The following is a 25,391-nucleotide window of genomic DNA, read 5'->3' as shown; positions in this document are numbered from 1 at the left end:
CTTGACAGGAATCATGACAGATGCAAGCTGAAATGTATATGAATGTGTGTTTGTGTACATCTATGTATGAGAGCATGTCTTCAAGTGTGCCTTTAAAATCTATGGTGATTTACAACTATGCCAAGAGATGAAGCTGACTGGGCAGAAATTACATCAGATTGTTTTCCACTAGCATATTTGCAGCCAGTTGACGAGAGCAGCAGTGTAGACACATTCCAGGCAACAGATGTGACCTTCTTCTTTGAGGTAACAGCCCTGTCATATTGACCTTTAATTCCTCAGGCTTCAGTCTCACCCATGTTCATCCTCATCCGGAGGGGAAGTAAGGTGTGTCGCTGTGGTAGTTGTAGTCGGGGCACACTTTCTGTACTAGTTTATAATCTGTACTATAAAAGGAAATGTAAATACAGATCACCTTAAAGGGCTTGGAGCAGAGCCAGGATACGTGACTTTGGGTCTGCTCCTGGTAACAGGTTTTTGAAGGATCATAGTTGCAGAGTGTGTTCTTGGTAGCCTTGTCAACCTTTTCATACTCAATGCGACAGTTAAAGGACTTGGAATCTTTGGCATCAATCACGGTTTGTTGTGCCAAGTCGAATTCCACTATTTTTGTAGGGGGCACCAAGCTGACAGACACATTCCCTTGACCAGTGGAATTATGCCTGAAATAAACACTAAATGTCCCATTGCCATGATCTACAATTTTCCCAGTTATCAACAGGTTTAGCTTCACTGTTTTGATGTTGGAATGAAAATCACCCCATCCAAACATTTTCTTAAACTTGCCCGTCTTAACAATGGGCCTTCGCTTGGCCCTGGGCCGAGGCTCTTGAAGGTCTGTGGAGTTCCTCAGCCAGTCCCAAAGGTCTTGCTCAGAATAAGGTTCTGGGGTATCATATCGCAGGTCTAAATCTGTATCATTTTCTTTGCCACGAAAAGTCTGTGACAGGAGTCGGCTGATAGACAAGTCTTTGCTGCTTTCTGTCCATATGTGCTTTAGTGTGGATTTGCTGCTTCCTGATTTTAGAAGTTCTGACTTTCCACCATTCGTTAAATTGGCACATGTGACCTGAAAATGGAACAGAAAAATGGTGTTTACATCTCTGTATCTGAGAACACCCAACACACAGATCCAAGCCCTTTCTCAGAGGCTCAGAATTAAATGAGGCCACTTCACTTAAATTACCTTCAGCATCTAGCCAATAGCTATTTATTTATTTATTTATTTACTTATTTACTTATTTATTTTTTAAAGATTTTATTTATTTATTTGACAGAGATCACAAGTAGGCAGAGAGGCAGGCAGGTGGTGGGGTGGAGGGGGGAGCAGGCTCCCTGCTGAGCAGAAAGCCCGATGTGGAGCTCGATCCCAGGACCCTGGGATCATGACCTGAGCCGAAGGCAGAGGCTTAACCCACTGAGCCACCCAGGCGCCCCAATAGTAACTTATTAAAACATGAAAAACTACCACTTCTATTTTTATATAAGATGGGAGAGAGACGATGTCGGTAGATAAAAACCACTAAACATGACTGAAAGACTATATAAAAGACTATATAAAAACATTGACTTTGACAAGGAAAAAACCACCTAACATGAGTAAAGCAAACTGAATTCAAACAGAAATCAAACCAAAGTAATTATTTCTTAGCACCAAAATCCAAACACTTTTAAAATAAAAAATTTGCAAATCATTGTTATTTTTCTACATCAAAATTACTATAAGCTTTAAAGCTGTAGGATTCTCAGAAATACATCAACCAACAGCCTAAGGACTTTTGGTAATTTGTGCCACAGTCCTATTAGAAAAGTCAGTTTTGCAAAGAGACTCTAGCATATTTTAACTCATCAAAACATGTTTATTATCATCTATTATTGGCATGGAACATATTATATAAGACATATGTTTTTACCTTAAGGACTTAAAATGTGGTCTAGGAAAAGGGACATAAATGAAAACATCTAATACACAATGTCTTAAAGATAACTGACAATCTAGAGAAACAAACAACATGTGGTCAACGACGGAGAGGTCACTTCAGGTTGGATTGTGAAAGTCACATTCAGAAACCATCTTCCTGGGACCCTGTTCTTGTCTCTTTGGGAAGATTTAGATTCCCAACTAGACCAGGAGGAACCCTAAATCTAACTGAATGATCAAACATCCAAATCTGTATTTGCCAAATTATATAAGAGTTGTCCTTATCACAGCTCCTATATTTATGCCTTAGTATAGAAGAAATAAAAAAGAGAAATGAGTATCTACAATGCACTCATTAGCCTAAAGTTAAAGCAGTGATCTCTGATCATGACAGGGAGGGCTCAAGGACAGTAGGGAAGACAGCCAAGAACCCACAGGAATCAAACAGCCAATACAAAAGAACCTTTTAAGATGTAGACTGACTGCCTATTGCATAAGTCTGTCAAAGAGAGTCCCATGCTGCCCATTAAGAAGCCAAGTTTCACAATAAACCTCCATCTCCAGTCCTATCTCAGAAATGAGCCTGACTACCACTTAGCAGCCTCCTTTGGACCTTCCAGTCCCCTTCCAAACTGCTCTCCAAGTAAGAGGCCATTGCTGGAAAGCTTTTTAATTCAGGTCTACTAGGAATTAGAACTGCATTCTAGAGGTCTCTCTATAGACTTAGGCATGAAGGCCTAAGGTACAACTCTGGCCTGAGAATAGTCTTTTACTCCATCACTTGTGTTTAAAGGACTCTATCCCAAACCCTAGGGAGTAAGGGCATAAACTTTAGAGCCAGTCTCCCTGGAATATATGGTAAGTTCTGCCATTGCCAAGCTGTGTTCCCTTGGTCAAGTCATTTAACAACCCCCTACCTCAGTTTCCTACATCTGCCAAGTGAATGTAACAACAGTGCTGTAATGATGGTAGCTGACACATGGAAATGGTTCGATTTAATGTAGCTATTTTTGTAAATCCCAGGCTGCTGTGTGAAGACAACTAGACAAAGAAGGTCACCAAATGAGGTCTGTTTTGGAGGTCTGTTTTGAGGGTAGCTTTGCTCTTGATTACATAGCCAAGTACTCAACCTATATGGGATGGCTTTCCCCCGGGATACACATGCAAGAGGCCCTGGTAATCTAACTTAGAACAAAGTCACTTAGATCTAGTAACCTTGCCTTTTCACAAATTCCTAAGGATCAATGAGCTTTCCCACTGCCAACTGGCAAATAGTCTTATCTCTACCCAATTCAAATTGAGACAATGTGAGTGGTATGAAGCCATTCCCACCTGGGAAAAACTACCAGATGAAGCTGTTCTCTTCCTAGTAATGCTGAGCTTAAGAAACCCTGCAAATTTAGTCCCATATGAACTTATTGCCTCTGAAAGAAAATGGATTTATATCTCATAACCACACCGTGAAAAACCAAGACTATGATATTGGGTAGGCTAACACAAAAGCTCTGTCACCATTTCAAGCCACTAGCCTGGGTCCAGTTGCAACTGCTGTGATCCCCAAGGCAACTATGATGCCTTTATAGAAAGATCCAGAAGGCCACTGTGCACAGTGGGTAATAGAGGAGAGACAAACACTGACCAATGGAGAATCAGACACTAGAGGTGCGATGAGGTGCAAAAATAATGCATGGATTGTGGTGGAGGTGCCACATCTAAGGGAAGTAAAGACCACCCACCTGCACATGATCTCTAAACTCTAAAACATATCACCCAAACAAAATGAACAGACTTGGGGGCAAATATAGGGAATAGAAAGAAGGTTGCATTTGGTAATGACTTTCTTTCTTTCTTTTTCTTTCTTTCTTCCTTTAATTTAAATTCAATTAGCCAAGGTATAGTACATCATTAGTTTTTGATATAACATTCAATGATTCATTAGTTGACTAAAACACCCACTGCTCATCATATCACACGCCCTCTTTAATGCCAACCTTTCTTTTAGTGCTGGGTACTTCCCTTTCAGTTCTCCTCAAGCCTTGAATTGGCCTCACTCCTCTTTTCACCCTGCACCCAAACTGTTTCCTGTTTGCAAATTCCTTTCATGCCAAAACATTCCAGAAATGGATCACATTCAAGCAGTATGTGAGCAGTAATAGCAAAGTGGCTACCTTATCAAAATTCAATTTGTTTTTAAATAAGGACTAAATATTGTCTTTTATTTTTTAACATCTTAATTTTATTTTTTTCAGTGTTCAAAGATTCATTATTTATGCACCACAACCAAGTGCTCCATGTAATAAGTGCCCTCCATTAATACCCACCACCACTCAACCCCCCACCCTCTCCCCTCCAAAACCCTCAGTTTGTTTCTCAGAGTCCACAGTCTCTCATGGTTCATCTCTCCCTCCAATTTCCCCCAGTTCATTTTTCCTTTCCTTCTCTAATGTCCTCCATATTACTCCTTATGCTCCACAAGTAAGTGAAACCATATAATAATTGACTCTGCTTGACTTATTTTACTCAGCATAATCTCCTCCAGTGCCGTCCGTGTTGATACAAAAATTGGGTATTCATCCTTTCTGATGGTTGCATAATATCCCATTGTATATAAATATAAGTCTTAATGGGATGAAATTGAGAAGGAAATATCCTTTGGGGAGAAGGATGATGCATAGAAATGTATGAGTTTTCTTAAGAAAAAAGCATCTGTGGGATAATAAAGTCAGTCCTCTATGGGACAATTTTTACTCTAATATGAAAAGTATAATCCTTAGTAGTTCCATAGTTAATATTATATCATTATAATTTAAAAAGCAAAAACAACTGCAGTTCTTCTACTAATTTACTGAAAGAAGTGCATTTCAAAATAACTTTTTCTATAACAGTAGCTATAGTATAAAATTTAAAGCAAACATTAATTTATAAGAGTAGTACAGATCTTCTAGCTTGTGGGTTTATTTTTTGTGTATTTGTTTGTTCTATTTTGTCTTGAAATCTAATTGATTGGCCAAACATCCAAAATCTCCACTTGCCTGATGATATAAATGTTGTCCTTAACACAGCCCTCTGTGTTTATGCTAAGTACCCAAGAATTACAAGAAATAAATGCATAACTTATTTTCTCATTTTTACCTGGAATTACATAGTTTTATTCTTTGGGTGACAAGAAAAATAAATATAGGCATGTACTTGGTTTCGGTACTTGTTATCTCAGCATCAACACAGTTGATTAGGAGAGGGGCTGTAATGAAATGCATCCATCGTGCACTGGCTCATGAAGCAGTAATGAATTGCCCCCCGCCAAAAGGAAGTAAAAGGGAATTAGAGTGCAATCCACCAAGCAGCACATGAGGAGTGAAAGGAAAAAAAAAATGTGGAAGTAGGAGATAGGATGTTAAAGAACCAATCTATTCAAAAAGGATGCTAAGACTGACAGGCAGATAAACCTCTGAACTTCGGATAGAACAGAAATTTAGTTCTAAATGATACTCGCCACAGCTGTAGTGATTATGAGTGTGAGTTCTGGAGCTAGATGGCCTGAATCCCAATCTAGGCCATGATCTGCAGCAGCTATATAATGTAGGCAAGTGGCTCAACTTGTTTACACTTATGTTTTTTTCTTCTAGGAGAAAGAATGCCTACCTCCCTCATAGAGCTGTTGTGTGAATCAAACAGGACACTCCATTTAAAGCACTAAGAGCAACACCTGGGCCGTGGTGAGTGTTTGACATTATTACTATTAACATCCTCAAATATATATATACATATATATATATATATATGTATATATATATATATATGTATATGTATATATATTTTTTTTTTAAGATTTTATTTATTTATTTGATAGACAGAGACCAGAAGTGGGCAGAGAGGCAGGCAGGGAGAGAGAGAGGGGGAAGCAGGCTCCTGCGAGCAGAGAGCCTGATGCGGGGCTCGATCCCAGGGCCCTGAGATCACGACCTGAGCCGAAGGCAGAGGCTTTAACCCACTGAGCCACCCAGGCGCCCCAACATCCTCAAATATTTTAACCTCCGTATCTCAATGGATAATATTTTTTTGTAAATAAGTAACGACAGGATATGAAAGCAAAAAATATTTTTATAAGAAAATCTCCCTTTTATGTAACCAAAACCCTGGGGCAAACAATTAAAGAAGAAAGTATATACTTTTGAAAGTTCAGCTGTGACAACCAAAAAATATGGCAAGTTCAGTAGGTGGTAAAACTCAAGTTAACAAAGAATGAGTGTAAGTTCAGCCATTAAACTGTTCAACTACCAAATGCAATGAATTTATTTGTAATGTAAAAGCCTTCCAGTGGCGCTGACTGTTAAGAAATCTCTCCAGAACATCTCAGAATCAAAGCAGATTTCAGCTGTATTTGTCAACAACACAGTCTTGAATATTCTTATTTCTCTTTTCCCTTCCCTTCCCTTTCACTTAGGTTAGGAGAGAAGCAGGGCATGTCTAAAAGGTGAACAATCATGAAAAACCAAGAAGGGTCCTTAGGAAAATCTCCAGACCTACTGAGCATAAGTAATCCTGATTTCTTTTGTTTTATTAGTTCAATGACTATATAGCGAGACTCTGCTAATATTGAGTTAAATAATAGGAATACAAAGCTAAGTAAGACATGGTCCTTGCCTTCAAGGAGTTCACAGTCTAATGGGGAAATCAATTAAGCAGATAACAATGTGATGTGACTAACGCTATGTACAACATTCTAGTAGTCAGAATGAAAGTTTAAAGGTAGAGAAGTCGTGGCAGGAGAAATAATCCTTGGACCTAGGAGATAAAGGACACTTAGGAGTTCAACAGAGAGAGAAGACGCCAAAAGAGATTCAAGCATGAGAAACACACTGTGTAAAGCACAGAGCTAAGAAGGGACATGTTAAATATAAGAATGGAAAATAGCTCCTTACTGCTGAGCCTCAGGGAACACTGACAAAGAAGAAAAGGAGAAGTTGTAAGAAGTTGATAGAACTTGAAGAAGGTGGGCTAGGGTCAAAAGTGATGTTCCTACTAAGGTATTTGAACTTAAACTTATAGGAAGTGGGGAATCACTAAATTGTTTTCTGTTTTGCTTTTGTCTGTGTGTGTGTATATATGTGTGTTGTTTTTGCTTATTTATTCTGTTTTAAAATAGGTCATTCTGGCTCTAGAAAGATCACTGATTAGACACTGAGGATGAATTGGTAGGGAGAGACTTTGAAGGAAGAATGACTAGTAAAATCATTCATTACATAACTAACTGTGATACTTCATTTGAGAAAGTAAAATGAGACTTCACCAAGGCAATAGCAGAGAAAAAGAGAAAGAAAAAATGGATATGAGACAGTTCAGAGGTAGGATTAACTCAGCTTGATAATTTTTTACTAAGCAGGAATATGAAAAGTTGAATTAATGAGTTTCCTGGCATCTGCGGGGAATACAGAAGTAACAACTTAGCTGGAAAATATAATTAAATCTCAGAGGAAAATTGGAAGTTGAAGTGCCTGCAAGTCATTCCAGTGATGCTATCCAAAGAAAGTTGGTAACATGGGTCTGAATGTCTGGAGAAATGAGAGGGATAGTGATGTTGATTTTGTTGTATGAAAGGATTGTATTGTTCAGATAGGACACAGTGATACAGAAGAAGGTTGGTAACAATATCTAATGCCAGTGCTTTGAAGAAAAGCAGAAGAGGAGCCAGGATAGGTAAAGACAAAGGAGGATATTAGAAAGAAAATATTACTGTAGAAACAAAGAGAAGCTGGGAGGGGATAGGCAGGTATGGGCACACTCGAATTTCAAGTAAAAGTCGAATAGCAGAAACACTAGGAAAGCAGCCCCTTGACTTGTGAACCCTCTACTAATGACCTTACTGATGCTAGTTTTAGTAGTGGTGAAGAGAAGATGCAAGATGAGAAAGAGCAACGAGCTTAATACATCTACTCCCAGTTGCAGTTCGGAATCAATGGCTGATTTGTTCTATCATATTGCTTTACATCTTAAGAATTTTCAATTTTGAAACACATAAATATACATATAAAATTGAAGGATTTTAAGCCCTACTGAATAAAAAAAAATCATTAAAAAAAAAACCCTTACATCCAGAACACTTTCTACTATTGATGTTACAAAGATAATAAAAGAGTTTCCTTTTAAAAGTCACCTAAAGATTCTTTGATGTCAGTATATCTGAGCAATAACAGAAGTGAAGACCTTGGCGTAAAAATGAGTACGAAAGAAGAAGCTGACAACATCTAATGAACCCAATTCCAAAAAGGCAAAGCACTGTGAAATTTTTCTACAAATAATTTATTCTGTACCAATGAAAACACCAAATATACTCTCTGACTGAATATAATTTTCCATGTCAAAGCCACCATGCCCATTCCAAAGGAGCTGGCTTGCAGGTATCCAGGAAAGGATACCATTTCCACAAATTATGAGAGTTGTCTGTCTCATTGTTTTAGAGACACTGAGGATCAAAAAGATTCTTAGCATGATTTGATGTATGTGATTTAAAGTACATGTGTATTTAAGAACATACAAAAATAGGTATAAGGAGAAGGGTCATGTCCTTCAACCATAAACAAAGACAGAGCTTGGGTGTAACATGAAGAGAGATTGCCTGGGGCAGGACATGTGTATGGGAATAAGGGGAAAAGACTCCCATTGGATGGTGCAATGTAAGCATATAAGAGCTGCCACACTTCCATCTAGCTCCTTTTCTTTATATTTTAGGGCCATTCCTTCACATCAGTTCCTCTAATATCTTTTCATAATAGGTTTCCAATCATAATGTCAATACATTATCATTAAAGATACTCTTGAAAGATACCACTTCTGGAAAATAAACCACTCCTCAACTATACTGCCCCCTCAGTTTTGCTTCAGGCCTTATGAGACAGTATATAAACATTTCTCTCCTTTACATATATACTGTATCCAACAAGAGGTGTCTCCAGATGTTTGTGTACCTCTTTTTATAAAAGAGCAGTAAGATGTCTTTTAATTTCCACTAACCTGCACATTTTACTGCCGATCTATTACTATTCAATATAAATAATTTCAAGATTACTTTGAAAATTATGTATTTATTTCATCAACTGTATGAATACTTAAACCAAAAATTTTAAACAACTTGATGCTTAAGCAATATCTTTCAACAGTGAATAACTAATCAACAAAATGGTCTTGCTCTATGATTACTTCATTTTGACAATTTTATGATTTGCTATGTTGAACATATGTTGCATACTATCAACTGCTATTGGATAAGGGCACACCATATTCATTTTAATTTCATTGTAATTAGTATTTGATGTATGACATTGTATTTTATTTCAACTACACACAGGGGTGCCTGGGTGGCTCAGTAGATTAAGCATCAAACTCTTGATTTTGACTCAAGACATGATCTAAGGGTCATTAGATCAAGCCCTGCCTCACTCTCTCTCTCTCTGCCCCCATCTAAAATTAATTAAATAATTAATAAACTGCACACACCACTCATTCACACACACACACATACCCACACTCACACACTTCAAAGTCAATATTGTTATCTTTAGCTTACACATGGAGATACAGAAACTCAGAAAGAGACTGACCAGATCATTGCTGTTAAGTGAAAGAACTACCCCCTAGTTACTGTAGAGGCTGTGTCCTTTACTTTTTAAAATTACTTTAATCATGCAATTCTACATTAATATATGTTTATTAGAACATTCAAATGTTATAGAATTTATGAAGTAAAAAGTAAAAGTCTGTCTTCATCATCAACCCCTGCTCTTTTACAATCTCACCCCTCTCTCCAAAGGTAAAACTTGTCAAAATTTTGGTGTATATTACTTCTAGATATCTTAGTTTTCACATATAAATATTATATATGTAGTGTCATATTTTATGATTACATTATATATTTCCCTATCAACAAAACATCTTAGAGATGCATACCTCTTAGTATATCTAGGTATGCCATCTCTATTAAAGGAGAATATAAAATTTTATGATATGGATGTACCAGACTTCCACCTTTTGCTTACCTTTCATGACAGATCCTTAATCATTACATTGTTTCATGGCCAGGTTACCTCCAGCTGTTTTTAACCTTGATTCTACTACTTTTTCTGCCATTATTGTTTCAGATACCTCACACCCTCCACTTATGAGCTAGATTTTAATTTTCTTTGCTGTATGGATTTGTGTGATTCTTTTAGAAAAAGAGTTCATAGGGGATACACTAAGTTGCCAATGCTAAAAACTGTCTTCATTGGCCACAGGCTTACACTGGGTAGAATATTCAAAATAATAATAATAATAATAATAAATTTATTTACTTATTTATCCTTTCATTTATACTGTGCTGCTTAATTTTTCTCTCTCAAAAAAACCTGAATTTTATTTCAGGCATTGTAAAATTTAACAAGATGGGCTACATGTGCCCAAGGCTTTTTCCAGCCCCTTTCTTAGCTAGTTCAGAGAAAAATATGCAAATATTTCTGGGCATGTGAGGCTCTTTTTCATCAAGTTTTCCTAAGAGGACTATTAACTCTTTGAGGGATGTTCTTTCATAGTATGACATTTTGTACCTTAGGGGAAGGGAGTATCTTGCATAGAGAAATCACAGCATATATGACCTGTGTGGTTTATATTCTTACTTAAATTGATTTCAACAGTGAAGGTCATTGTTCTTTAGTCACAATCAAGATGGGGGGTGGCCCTCAGAGATTTCTCTCTTACAAGTTTTGAGTCTGCACTTGACGTTGACAATACCGGGAATGCTTGTATTATATATAATAAGCCAGAGGAAAGGGGTTAGTGTTTTAATATATCAAAAATACATTATTTCCTTCTGCTGCAAAGCAGTGCTCCAGGAGCAACAGTGCTGCATTAACAATGGAAAAGCAGAGAAGCAACTCTGTGCCTCTCCTTCAACCCTGTGCTGGGAGTTGTAGTGCATAGAAACTAAGAAAATAGGCTTTGCAGTCAGAGATTGAGAGAGTGGGTTAAGTGGGGCTGAGTGGAATAATTACTCTTAATTTCTCATCGGTATTAATGTATTTATGTGTCAGAACTTATGTAAGTTTACACACTAAGCATGAAGGAAGGGACAATATTTTCACAGGATGAAAAAGTGTATTTCTTAGGAGCAGAAATAATAGTTTGTGGCTCTTCATAAGCACGTTTTTTTCCTCTACAGTTAAAGAACCAAGAACATTTTGAATACAATTTTCATAAGCTTACCTACAGGAAAAGGAACCAAAGGGAAAGCTAATGATTCTGGTTATACAATCTTGTGAAAAGCTCAGTTATCCATGGCTCAGAACAGTCTCCAGTACAGTAATGTAGGGAACAGTTAGTACCCTATGTTAGAAGTCAGTCATCCTCCATGAGAGCATGAGAACTCATAGGGTAACATATCTAAAATTCTTAGCCGTTTGAGGATTCTTCAAACTGATAGGAACACCATGTTTCTAGTTTTTGAGGATGACATGAAATGTTCAGTCTGGTCAGAATATCTTCTCTTAAAGTTACTATGTCAAAGACAAATTATTGCCCACATTTGCCAATACTAAATTATAACATAATTAGCATGGTCACTTATCACCACCTATTGCTAAAGATGACCACAGAGCTGTTATAATTATGCTGATTTCCATCTCCGTTTGTTTGGACCATTTGAGCAGATGTAATTTCTCCAGTGAGAACCAGGAATAGAATAGCTGTGAGGATTCTGAAAGCCTTGTTTTCCCTTTCTTGAGGGTTTCATAACTTAGCCAAGCATAATAGCTCTCAGATCTTGAACTCATATTATTTCCCATATTTTTATGTATATACTATGTATAAAATCTATTTTATTTTCATGAAAACCCAATGAGTGAGGTATCATCTAATTAGAGAAAAATGTGGTCCTAAGGGATCACTAGGGATAAAGTAGCAGATTTTGGATTTACCCCTCAATCTCTGACTCTCTCTCAAAGTATAATTATGGATTACCCAGGTTTGCATTTAAAAAGTTACTTCTTGTGTTAGTATTTTATATTCTTTCGATGTATTTTTTAAAAGATTTTATTGATTTATTGATTTATTGATTTTTGAGAGAGAGAGAATACAAGCATGTGAGCACATGAGCAGGAGACGCAGACTCCCCGCTGAGCAGGGTGCCCAATCTCAGGACCCCGGGATAATGATCTAAGCTGAAGGCAGATGCTTAACTGACTAAGCCACCCAGGTGCCCTATTCCTTCCATTTTAAATATATAAGGAGTATCTCATGTAAAGATGTCTAGGTACATGGTAAATATAATGAACAAATGTGTAAAATAACATGTTGAAGGACTATTTCTGGGCTGAAATACAGTCATTTCAGCATCATTATTTTTCATTATCCTTAAAGAGAATTGAACTTGTCAGTAAATCCAGATGTCTTTGAGGAAAAGAGAAAGGTTGCAAATGTAGGAATAGCTGGTTAGATCCAGGGTCTGTCTTTCTGAATTGAAGGTTAATATGAGTGATTCTCCATTAAAAGGCTTATTATGTGGATAGTAATGAAGGTTTACAGCTTATTAAAGTCAAAGCACATGCCTATCTAGAATGGACCAAATGAGGAAGGATTGACTCACCTTTCAACCCTATTTTCAGCAACTTATATCTACATATTGAGTAATAATAATAGTAACCTTATCCAAGAGAAGCTCAAGCTCCTGAGGAAATAATGACTTGGATATTTTTTGAGACAATCTGCCCACTTACCCTCTGATTATTAAGAACTTGATCTGGAAACCTTCTGATAGAGGAAAAATATATTATATAAACAAAATGATGGAAACAAGTTATAGGGAAATATTATCCCTGTGCCATTTAGATGCTAAATAGGTACAAAAATTCTTCTAGGTTTTATCATTCATATCAGGATATGTGTGGGCAGCACTGATTAGAGGTTCCCAGGTACAAAGTGGACAGCAAGCCAGACAACCAACCCAGAAATGTGACAGAGGGGTAAGATCCTGAAAATATAGCCCCTCCATACTCCCATAAAAGTCCTATGGACTGGGACTCTCCTCCTTCCTGAAGTGGAACAAATACAATGTTCTGAGCAGATACAAAACCTAGCAAAGGAAATAGACCCTCACCATCTCATCAAAAGTTGATGTGCCGGAGTTTGAGTTATGTAAAAACTTTGACATTGAGTAAATAAATATTTTTGGATCATGCCTTGACCAAAGCAAGATGTCGTAAAAGCACATACACCTAGAACACCAGGCCCCAACAGCTCTTCATCACAGCTCAAAGAAGATACAACTCATACACAGGGAACTTGTAAGCCACTATGTACACACACACACACACACGCGCACACACACACACACACACACACACACACACAAACAAACACACACACACACACAATAATCTCTTCAAAGCACTTAAACCAACCCGTTTGTTTTTTTTTTTTCTAAAGCCCTTCCCAAAAGATTAGCATCCATTCTTTGATTTTCTTTCTTATAAGATTCCTAGCACTGGGTAAATACACTGTATCCTCCACAGATCTCTTACCCCATTACTGCAAGTTTTGGAACCAGATGCACCTGTTGTCCACAAGTCTGGGCTAGATTTCACTTTGATCTTGTCCTATGCCTCTCCCCTCTTCCCATGGCATGTAGAATCCCATAGAAAAGATCCAAGTACTCAGGAAAAAGGATATTTAGGCAGAGATATCTCATAACAAATTAAAAAAATGGCCTCTGGATCTAGGTGCTATGGCTTTAAGTTAATCAGATATAGTGGCATGCCTGGAGTCCACAAAGAAAAAGACTTGGCTTTTATGGTTACCAAGGGAATTAAGTAAACAATGTCACTAAATAAAAAAAGGATGTTCACCCGAAGTTTATGGTACAGAAAAAGACAGGTCATGAAAGGAATTGAGCAAATAGAGCCCCAAAATGACAGGATGCCATAAGTGACATCATAGTAAGGAGTTCAGATGAAAATATGTGTGGAGTCAGAGCTCTGAGATCCCCCTGACCTTTAATGTACTTTTTTTTCAGCTTACATCAGATACCTGTTTTTTATTGTTCTTTTTTCTCCTTTATTAAATTTGTAATTTTAATTCCCATGTAGTTAACATATAGTGTTATATTAGTTTCAGGTGTACAATAAAGTGATTTAACAATTCTATATGTTACTCAGTGCTCATTATGATATATCCTCTTTAATCCCCATCACTTATGTCATCCATCCCCCTATTCACCTCCTATTTGGTAACCATCTGTTTGTTCTCTATAGTTAAGAGCCTGTTTCCTGGTCTCTCTCTCTCTCTTTCCTTTTTTCTCCCCCTTTGTTTTGTTTCTTAAACTCCACACATAAGTGAAATCATACAGTATTTGTCTTTCTCTGACTGACTTATTTCATTTAGCATTTATACTCTCTAGCTCCATCCATATTGTTGCAAATGGCAAGATTTCATTCTTTTTTAAGGCTGAATAATATTCCATTGTATATGTATTCTTCTTTATCCATTCACCTATCTGTGGACACCTGGGCTCCTTCCATAATTTGGCTCTTGTAAATAATGCTGCAATAAACATAATAGGGGTGCAATTATCCCTTTGAATTAGTATTTTTATATTTTTGGGGTAAATACCCGGTAGTGTGATTACTGGATCATAGGGTAGTTCTATTTTTAATTTTTTGAGGAACCTCCATACTGTCTTCCCGAATGGCTGGACCAGTTTCCATTCCCGCCAATAGTGCACAAGGGTTCCTTTTTCTCCAAATCCACTTTTGTTTCTTGTGTTTTTGACTTTAGCCATTCTTTTTTTTTTAAGATTTTATTTATTTATTTGACACAGAGAGAGAGAGATCACAAGTAGGCAGAGAGGCAGGCAGAGAGAGAAGGGGAAGCAGGCTCCCTACTGAGCAGAGAGCCCAATGCGGGGCTCAATCCCAGGACCCTGAGATCATGACCTGAGCCAAAGGCAGAGGCTTAACCCACTGAGCCACCCAGGTGCCCCAATTTTAGTCATTCTGACAGGTGTGATGTCTTGTTGTGGGCAACACCTCATTGTAGTTTTAATTTGCATTTTCCTGATGATGTCTGAACACATTTTCATGTGTCTTTTGGCCATCTGGATTTCTTCTTTGGAGAAATGTCTACTCATGTCTTCTAACCACTTTTTAATTGGTTTATTTAGGGGTTTTTTGGCATTGAGTTGTGTAAGTTCTTTATATATTTGGATACTACCCTTTTACTGGATATGTCATTTCCAACTATCTTCTCCCATTCAGTAGGTTGTCTTTTAATTGTGTTGATTGTTTCCTTCACTGAGCAGAAGCTTTTTATTCTGATGTAGTTCCAATAGTTTATTTTTGCTCTTATTTCCCTTGTATCAGGAGACATATCTGGAAAAATGTCGCTACAGTTGATGTCAGAAGTCAAGGAAGAGAAAGTCAAGAGAAGCCAAGGAAGAGAAATTACTGTCTGTGCTCTGTTTTAGGATTTTTTAATGGTTTCAGTTCTCATGTTTAGGTCTTTAATCCATTTTGAATTTATTTGTGTATGGTGTATGTAAGAAAGTGGTCCAGTTTCATTCTCTTGCATGTAGCTGTCCAGTTTTCCCAACACCATTTATTGAAAAGACTAATGAACTTTAAAATGACTTATTCCAGCATTTTAGCAGTTTGTAGTACCATGGACTCTGTGGATATAAGGTATCATGGGATAAATGAAAGGACAGGTTGTAATTGTAGAATGTCCTTCCCTGGTAAGTCCCTATACTCACTTATTTCCAAACTCAGAGAGGTAGTTTAATTATCCTTTTTCAGAAGAGCTGGGTAACACTCCAGCTGCCGCTAGAGGGCACAGCTAAGACATCTGACAGCTGTCTATTTGTGGTGCGGAAGTCACGCAGAATTGTCAGCAAGGGTTCCAGAGCTCATTGAAAGAAGTTGAACCAGGAAACTCTGTGGTCACTGCTGACTGACACAGTCCCTGGAATCCACCTCTTCCGCAAGCTGCAGAGCCAGGAAGGAGCTACTCTTGCTCAAGGAACTACTACAGAAGTCATCACCAACTAAAGAAGCTCTTTTGAGTCTTCAATTCCTGATAGATGGTGTATTCAGGAATAAGGCATTTATAATTATTTATTTGGAAATAGTCTAAGTCAATGCACTCTATTTCTGTATCTCCAGCTTCATCTTGGCTACTCTTTCCTTTGACTTCAGAGTTCTTATCACATCTGAACACATTTTTTTTTTTTATGTGTTCTCTTTCTTCCAACGTCAAGACCTTTGCACAGGTTGTTTGCCCATCCTTGACATCCTCGGAATCCATCCCGATTTACTTAGTTGACTCCTACTGATTCTGTAGCCTAGTTTAAACTTCATTTCCACAGTAATCTTTGATCCTCTCAGCGCTCCCTGTACTGTTCATTCATGAAAGTAATACTATTATCTTTATCCATCCCTCCCCTCCTTCATTCCTTTCCTCTTTCCTTCCTCCCTTCCTTCCCTCCTTCTTCCTGCCCCTCCTTCTCTCTCTTTTTTCTTTTTCTTTCTTGCTTTTCTTTTTTCTTTCTTCCTTTGAACTATCATCTCCATGGTAGACCCATCCAATGCCTTGATAACTTTTTTTTTTACTACATTTTATAAAAGGCCAGGTTTTAAGTAGGTGCTCTACAAATGTCGGCTGAATGAATAAATGCATTTTTTATAAAGATTTTTATTTATTTATTTGTCAGAGAGAGAGAGTACACACAAGCAGGCAGAGAGGCAGGCAGAGAGAGAGGAGGAAGTAGGCTCCCTGCCAAGCAAGGAGCCCAATGCGGGACTCGATCCCAGGACCCCAGGATCATGACCTGAGCTGAAGGCAGCGGCTTAACCCACTGAGCCACCCAGGCGTCCCTGAATAAATGCATTTTTGAATGGAGTGTCCACCCACCCATAATAATATCCTTCTAGAAATAAGCTTGCCCCATAAGCAGATAAACAGCTCATTTTTCTGAAATAAACATACTTATATTGAAAGCCTTCACAGAGGCTTTGTGTAATGCCATAAACATGAACAGTGATACAGGAGGAAAAAATGATATTTTTCTAGGAAAATACTAGTCAGTGGCCCCTACAGGCCATTACAACCAGTCAGAAATGTTTCAGAAAAAATATCCAAATAACTCTATTTTCATTTAAATAAAAGTGAAAAATGAATAAAAACAATATTGCCTAAATGAACATAACTGCATTTTGGAGGTCTGAAAAACATCAGAAAAACAACAAAATAATGAGTTGTGGTCTCTTGGGCAGCAAGAAAGTTAGTGCCATTCTCTGGATTTTCTTTTCTTGAATTTCTAGAATTTTGATCCTAAAGATAGTAATGAAAGAAAATGCTGATGGTATCCTAAAAGCAGAAGTTCCTTCAACAAGAGAGCCTGCCAGATTTTCTGGGGGGCATTTTCTTTGCACTATTCAAGTATACATTTGTACTGACAAATAATAATTACTTTGAAACAGACAGTTAGGCATGTGTTAGGCTATTTCTTTGCACAAATGCCATTTGCTTGGAAAATGCAGTGGGTTTTATAAATGCAAAGCAATGCAACCATTTTTATGTGTGTGTTTGCAAAGGCTCAAAATTGAACTGTTAAAAGTGTCCATTAACAGTACAAATTAAATTGTTATTAAAAAATCTGAGTCTCAAAGGCATTTCTGATTTTCCTCTTGGACTGACAGATTGTGAATAAACACACTATAACCTTCTGTTTTGTGTCTGTATCACAAAAATCCACGACTGTTGAGAGTTAGAATCCTGAAACATCTGAAACTGAAGGGACCTTTCTGGACAATGTTTTATAACTTAGGAAGCAGAGTCCCACAGAACTGAAGTAACTCACCCAAAGTTTACAAGGTTATTAGGGGCAGAGGTAAAACTGTAGTGAAGGTTTCCTGACATTTAGTCCACTTTTTTGGTGTGTGTTCCAAAGTTCACTTTTTTTTTTAAGACTTTTTTTAAGATTGTATTTATTTATTTGACAGAGAGAGAGAGAGAGATCACAAGTAGGCAAAGCAGGCAGAGAGAGGGGGAAGCAGGCTCCCCGCCGAGCAGAGAGCCCGATGCGGAGCTCAATCTCAGGACCCTGAGATCATGACCTGAGCTGAAGGCAGACTTAACCCACTGAGCCACCCAGGTGCCCCCCAAAGTTCACTTTTATTGAGAGTTGGTACTTTATATCTCCTTCAGAGTTTGTTGAAGCTCTAGAAGTCAGGCTGTCAACTTCAAAAGAAGGAAGTGGCTTATCTTAACTAAAGAGTTTCTTAATTTCATGAAAGGAAGGGCTACTGTGGAAATACAGCATCATCTGCCAAGCCTAAAACAAAAGGCACTAATCTAGTGCATTGCAATTGTAGCTTGGGATCCCCTCGGTTGGCCATGTACACAAACCTATGCTCAGACTTTCCAAGACTTAAGTCTGAGCAGTGACTGCTCTGCTGGAAGAAAGAATCCAAATGAGGAAATCATAGTCACAGGTTTAAGCAAATTACAACACAGGGGGAATTACTCTTCCATCTCTAAAGAAGAGATTTATATTTTTTTGCAAATACCTTGTCAATTTCTATTTTTCAGAACTTATTTTTTTCAAAAAGGCAAAGTTGAAGCAAAAGTTTGTCAAAGTATCTCTTCGATAAATCCATCGACAACCATTTGCTAAGTAACTATGATCTCAAAAATTTCCAAAAATTTGGGAACTCATTTTACTCACTTCAAATCATTCTGTACATTTGCTCATTCTAGAAAACTAACATCAGTACTTTTTACTCTTTCATAAATAAAGGTCCTAGTCTCCTTCCTGTTACGAGCTTTGAGAGTCAGTGACTCTCCACAGAGAATGCTAACGGAAACCCAGTAACATGAGCTGTAATCTTGCTGAGGATCATATGTTGGAATTGGTGTGTGTTAGGAGGAAGGGGGGGTTGGAATATGTACAGTATTAAATAGCATATTTGGAATGTACCATTAATTTGATTTTAGTCAAAATATTTATTTCATAATTTGACATGTTAAAAGAAAATGTGAGATTTATGTGTTTGTGTAAAAGAAGAGATTAGCTGTGAACAGTCAAGAAATGCATTTTTAAGTGAGATCATCTTTTACTAAGGATCTTGGTTCTTTAGATACACTGTGAGGATGATCCATCTTAATCTGAATCTGTATAGAAATAGTATTTATCTTTATATTTCTGTAATTTTAAAATTTTGATATAATTTCCAAATTACAGTAAATTTTAAGAAACATACATATGCCCTTTACCCAGATCCACTAATTAAATTCATTCAATCATTTTGCTCGATTGCTCTCTCATTCTCTTACGTATGCGTGAACGTATGTATATGTGTATACAGATTTTTTTCCCAAGCCATTTTCAGAGTAAGCTGGGGACATTATGCCTATTTATCCTTAAAAAGGTTCTGGAAAAAGTTCTAATCACAAGGGAAAAAATATTTCTAACTACCTTTGGTGCAAAATGTTAGCTAGACTTATCGTGGTAATCATTTCACAATATATTTAAATATCAAATCATTATGTTGTACACCTAAAACTAATATAATGCTATATGTCAATTATACCTCAATTTAAAAAAAGAGGTCTGACATAGTTCCTAAGAAAAGTAGCATTATCTTATATAACCATAATATAACTATCAAAATAAGGAGATTTAACCCTGATACATTACTATAACTATCTATAGTCAATATCATATGCCATCTATTGTTCCAACAATACTGTCTATTGCTACATGGTTAGAACATGGTTAGAACATGGTTATTCAGTTCCTTTTATAGGCATGAGCCAACTGACTTTGATCAAATAGGGGTATCCTCACACTTCAACTTTGGATATAGAACTTCCAGTTCAAGTACAATCTAAATCATCATTCCACCAAAAAAAGCTAACTAACAAATCAAACTGTTCATTCCATACCAAGTGCTCAAGTGTACAAATAATGTGAATATGTATGTATAGATAGATAGTAGATAGATAGATATATCTATAGATGTAGATATAGATACAGATATCTAAAGCAGGTGCTTCATGCCAAATGACAAGGTCAAAGTCAGAGTCTTAGACCTCAATTTTCTCATTGTAAATTAGAGATACTAATACCCTTGCCCCAGCTTTAAGAATTAGAGACAATGTATGTGAATGTTTCTTCTCAATAAATGGTAGATATTAATAACATTTGTTTTTTAATCTGTTTTATTTTTACTCAAGATGGTTATATTGATCCATGTAGTTAACTTTGTATGAAAGAATTTAATTTACATAATTTAAATTCATATAGGAAAACATTGTACATTTTAGGTATCTTGGCATAGTGGTAAGAGTGGACTCAAGCCAGGCCATGGGCTCACATCCCAACTCTTAAGGCAGATGCCCTTATCCATGGGAATTGCATAAATGATGACTTTCCAAGTCATTTGGCAACCAAGGAACTGTTATTCTTTTGAAGTGGTAATACTCCAAACATAATATGATTTACACTAATAATTCTAGTTTTAGAACTGAAAATATGACTTTACAAAGAAACCTGACTCAAACGCAGATTGGTGTTATTTGTTTTCTTCCTTCCTTCCTGTCCTTCTTTTCTTTTTTTTTCCTTTTCTTTTTCATGTTACAGAAGAGAGAAATACCACCCAATTCCCCCATCAGAGTTGTACTATCCAGGCCGTGACATTTTTGATCTATTCTTTACATAGCATCCCATTAGAGTTCCAGAGAAACCCTTTCTTTCTATTATGTGAACGACACCTTCGCTGGCCTGGAGCCATCATCAGCACTTGGAGCACTGAACCATGAAGCAATATCTCTGTAACTGGGCCAAATAGGCCATGACCTGACAGGCTATAAAGTGGTCATTATCTCCTATTAAATCAGAAATTTGTGCTTTGAATATTTTAAAACAACTATCCAGTTGTGCTGTAGAGGTATAACTGCCAAGTGAATAATTAGATTTTTAGGAGACTATAAAGGGGACCAAAATGCTTTCTACTGTGCCAAAAACAAAGTCAATTCAGATTTTATTTTCTCTCCTCCCTTGTTTTTATCCTCACTCTCTGGCAGTCAGACCAAAAATATTTCAGTAACAGATAAACAGACTTCTGTTACACAATTTACTGTATAAAATCAAGTCTGGGTTGATGTTACATGGGTGCCAAAGTGTCCTGTGTTGTTCACTGTGGGCTGCTTTCTCACACAGTTGGGTAGAATGCTGCAGGTGGTCAGCACCTAATATTTGCTTTGTTTGGCCAATGTGATTACAAAGAGAGCTTTATAAAATGTAAAATGACTGAATGAGCCACTTAAATGTCAAAGCTTAGAAGAAGTTTGCTTTTATGGTTTAAAATTTAAGTGTTTTTTCTCCCCTACTCCCTGGAGATGTCTAAGTAACTCATTTCATACAGTTTTAATGGTAGAGAGATGCAAGTGACTTTAGAAAGATTTGGAATAGGATTGAAATATAACTATATAAAATATCCTATTAACTCTTGCCCCCTGTTTTACATTTTGAAGAAGATTTTTAACTAAACTCTTGAAGCTCAATACCTATGATGTCATTAAACATTTTTCACTTCAGTGGATTGTGACTCTGGAAAATTTGCAACTACTCTTTTCAGCAGGGGATTAAACTTTCAGGAAATAAATTAAACTGGGTTAAAATGTCTAACAGAGTTTTCAGATGAGTGCTTTATTCAAGTAGCACAGAGACATGTTAACTTTGAAATGAAACTCTAGTTAGGTAAATAACTTTTGTCAAGAAGCTATTGCTCAGGTGCTGCACTGCTCTAAGCCTACTTTATTAATATTGGTTTGCGATCTTCGGTACGGGTGCAGAAAGGAATTTTAAATGCAATTAAAGCTGAGCTAGAAGGCCACACAACTATGTTTTAATCAAAAGCTGAGTTCAATCCTGCTTTACATATAATATGTGCAAAGAAAGATCCCTTTTTCACATTAAGTATGACTGTATAAATACTTTATTTTGAGAGAGAGCAAGTGCATTTCAAGGAGAACTGCAAAGGAAGAACAGTGCCACATCATAAGGAATGATAGAAGCACCTAAAGAAATATTGTGCTAGGAATACATTAATATATTATTAAGTATTAATAGTTATGACATTTTAAACTCTGAACAATCAAGCCAAAATGAATGTGTAGATACGTGTGTGTATGTGTGTGTACACACACATATTAAATGGGGTTTTGTATACACATATATACGTGTCTACAGACACACAATCCATTTTTTTATTTTATGGTTTAATATTTATTAGGGAAATCTAGAATTCATTAATCTCAAACTACCTAAAACTAGATGTGAATATTGCAAAAAGCAAGATGATTGTCATTATTCAATCCTATTCACAAGTGGTAGCATTAAAAAAGGGCAAGAATATGGAAAATTAGTATATTTGGAGGCATCCTTAATTCAAGAGCAAGGATGCATCATATTCTAGGTCATGTTTTTATGCCCCTTTAGGAGCCTATGAAGGAAGAAAAAAGGAGAGGGAGAAAGATGTAGGAAGAGCAGAACTTGAGTGTGAAAAGAAATGGCTAATATTTTCTTCTCTCTCTAAAATAAATAAGTACATCTTTAAGAAAAAAAAAAAAGAGGAGGTAGGTGCACTTGGGTGGCTCAGTAGGTCATGGGTCCGACTCGTTTTGGCTCAGGTCATGATCTCAGGGTTGTGGGATAGATAGGGTAGGGTTGGCTCAGAATCAGCACAGAGGCTTCTTGGTATTCTCTCTCTCCCTCTTCCTCTGATCCCACCTCTCTCGTGTGTGTGCATGTGCTTGTTTTTTCTCTCTCTCTCAAATAAATAAATCTTTAAGAAATAGCTACATTTTCAATCACATGCCATCAACTACTTGGCATGTTAAATGGGTAACAACTGTTGTGAGAATGGGTTCCGGGGCAACAGGGCATTTCCTGGAGGCTTTCTGCTGTGCTAGTCAACTTTTTAGATGCTGGACCTTAGGGAGGTGAGGAGCTATGCTAGTGGAAGAACCAGAGACCAGAGTGGCCAAAGTGCCCAGCCAGCAGTGGGGTGGGGTGGGGTAGGGGAGCCATGCCAATGCCTCAGGGCAGTGGTTATTTACCAATGAATACAAAACTATTTAAATATTTTTAACACCGGTGCATACCAGCTTAATATCCACTGTGTTTTTTTCATCAATCATCCTTCACCGTTCATCAGCCTAGAATACAAATATATCTCAACACCCACTTAACTCCAAAAGTCAAGGAATTCAGAATGGCTAAAAGGCAATGGAAAGCACAGAAGCATACTTTCTTTACTATATACCCTTCTGTAATGTGTAGGCAGAATCCCTTTGAATTATTGCTATCTGATAAAATAAATCAGATCAAAATCTACTGTACTTAATTACAAAATAAGTAAATAAGTTTTCTAAGTAAATATTTTTGTTAAACTGACCTTTTCATGAGATTATGAAACAATCTTGGTATTTTTCTTTTTTCTTTCTTTCTTGATCCATTAATCCTAATCTGAGTCCAAGTTTTGGAAAATTAGATTAGCTAAATTCCCTTCTCTAGTACTTCTTCTTCTTCTTCTTTTTTTTTTTTTAAGGTTTTACTTATTTATTTGACACAGAGAGTGAGAGTAAAGCAGGGGGAGCAGCAGGAGAGGAAGAAGCAGGCTGCTGCTGAGCAGAAAGCCTGATGTGGGGCTGGATCCCAGGACCCTGGGATCATGATCTGAGCTGAAGGCAGAAGCTTAACTGACTGAGCCACCCAAGCTCCCTCCCTCTAGTACTTTTTACACAAAGAAGTATAGATCAAAGTTATATTCAGACCCACATTGAAGGGCCAATGTCCCTGATGTTTTGGGGTATATGATATAGAAAAAAGGAAGGTGAAGTTCACCTGATGCTCACATTGCTTTATTATTGTGAGGAAAGTTTTAAAGAATAATGTGAGTTTTTTGAACACCTGGAGACACCGGTTCCTTCTCTCCGTCTTCACCACGTGAACCCCCATCAGTGCTCAGCACCACAAGGCACCATAATCTTAATATACGTATGTCACTCACATCATATGTGACCAGCACTAAATCTTCTACTCAGGGTTTCGAGTCCCAGTAATCTGCTAGGGGATACACCTCCCTTTATCTCTCACCTCAACTGACTACTCCTATTCTCATCCCATGCCTGTAGCCTTATTGTATTCTGATTACAAGTCTGCCATTTTCCTGATCCAAAATGTTCTTTTAAAGACTCTGATCTATTCTGAGCTACTTTCTTTTTCACAACTCCAGCTGGCTTCAAATCAAGACTCTACAACATCCCAAATGACTTTATTTGGAATTAAAAAACAATACCTTTGGCATTTTTGCCTTTTCATTACTGATTATAGCAACCTTGAAGGAGACCTGGTGCAGAAGTTGGAGAACCACAAGGTCAAATCTGACTCTGCCACCATGTGACAGTGAGCAAGATGAGATGGCCACTCTCTGAGCTATAGACTCCTCATTTGAAACATTAGGGATGTTAATAATATAATCCACAGGTAATACAAGAGGTAAATGCAATGATGTTTGTGAAGTGTCTGTAAAGAATGATTATTTGATTCAGAGCTGTTACTATCTGAAGGGTCTTTTTAGGCTTTAGTTTAAACTTTTAATATGTGCCTTCCCTCTTTCCCTCATTCTGTTGTGGTCTTTCCAAGGGCAGATTAGTCATCTAATTCTTCATATCTTCCCAGGGCACAGAGGAAAGAATTCTCCATTCAGTGGGCACTGTACCAATATTGACTGACTTTTCAAAGAAGTTTGAACTGCTCATTTGTCTGAGTAGTTGATTTACTTTGCTATCTTAGAGTGTCATAAAAATGTGGCAGTATGAAATCTGGTGAGATTATGAAAGTTGCTGACACAAAGATTTATTGTCTAGATGAAATATTTAATGCATGTTTAATTCAAGAAAACAGCTTTGTAAAAATATTTAATATTTTTCTGGAAGAGAAAGAGAGAACTGATCTTAAATTAAGCATACTGAATTCAACAATATTTAGGGACACATACTTAATAGTGTTCACTGTCCGTATAAACATACAGATACTTGAATCCAGTCCCTAACAGGCTATACCAGTGCTGCTGTCACATCAGCACACATTGCTAAATCAAACCCCACCTCTCATCTCTCTTTTGGCAAAGGACAATCTTGAGCTTTCAGAAAAACAAATACAAAAACAAAAACCAATATGATCAACCAGAATCTCTGGTTGTAAAACCAGAAGGGAATGGCAGATAATATAAACATAACTGTCTCACAACTGGAAGGTATTCAAACCAGTATCCCTCACCCCAGCCCTTCTCTGCTCCGATCTACCTTCCATACTATAACCATACTATTCTTGCCAAAATATGCTTTTAACAGGCCAACTATACTAAAAAAGTCACTGATTTCC

At 37.1% G+C, this 25,391-nt stretch overlaps 1 protein-coding gene across 1 annotated transcript in view; it reads right to left on the bottom strand.

Annotated features, from left to right (window-relative positions):
* Positions 1–288: 288 nt before the first annotated feature.
* Positions 289–25,391, bottom strand: part of LOC111147210 (neurexophilin 1) — a 39,083-nt gene continuing 13,980 nt past the window's right edge. The window contains exon 4 of the mRNA XM_022503112.1: positions 289–1,069. Coding sequence (XP_022358820.1) covers positions 308–1,069 — 762 coding nt within the window. The 3' untranslated portion in view covers positions 289–307. The remainder of the gene's footprint in view (positions 1,070–25,391) is intronic.

This window comes from Enhydra lutris, unplaced genomic scaffold (assembly GCF_002288905.1).
Source record: "Enhydra lutris kenyoni isolate GAN:26980312 unplaced genomic scaffold, ASM228890v2 scaffoldscaffold16, whole genome shotgun sequence".
NCBI lineage: Eukaryota > Metazoa > Chordata > Mammalia > Carnivora > Mustelidae > Enhydra > Enhydra lutris.
Note: the sequence above shows the minus strand (reverse complement) of the source record. Positions and strands in the feature narration are given on the sequence as shown.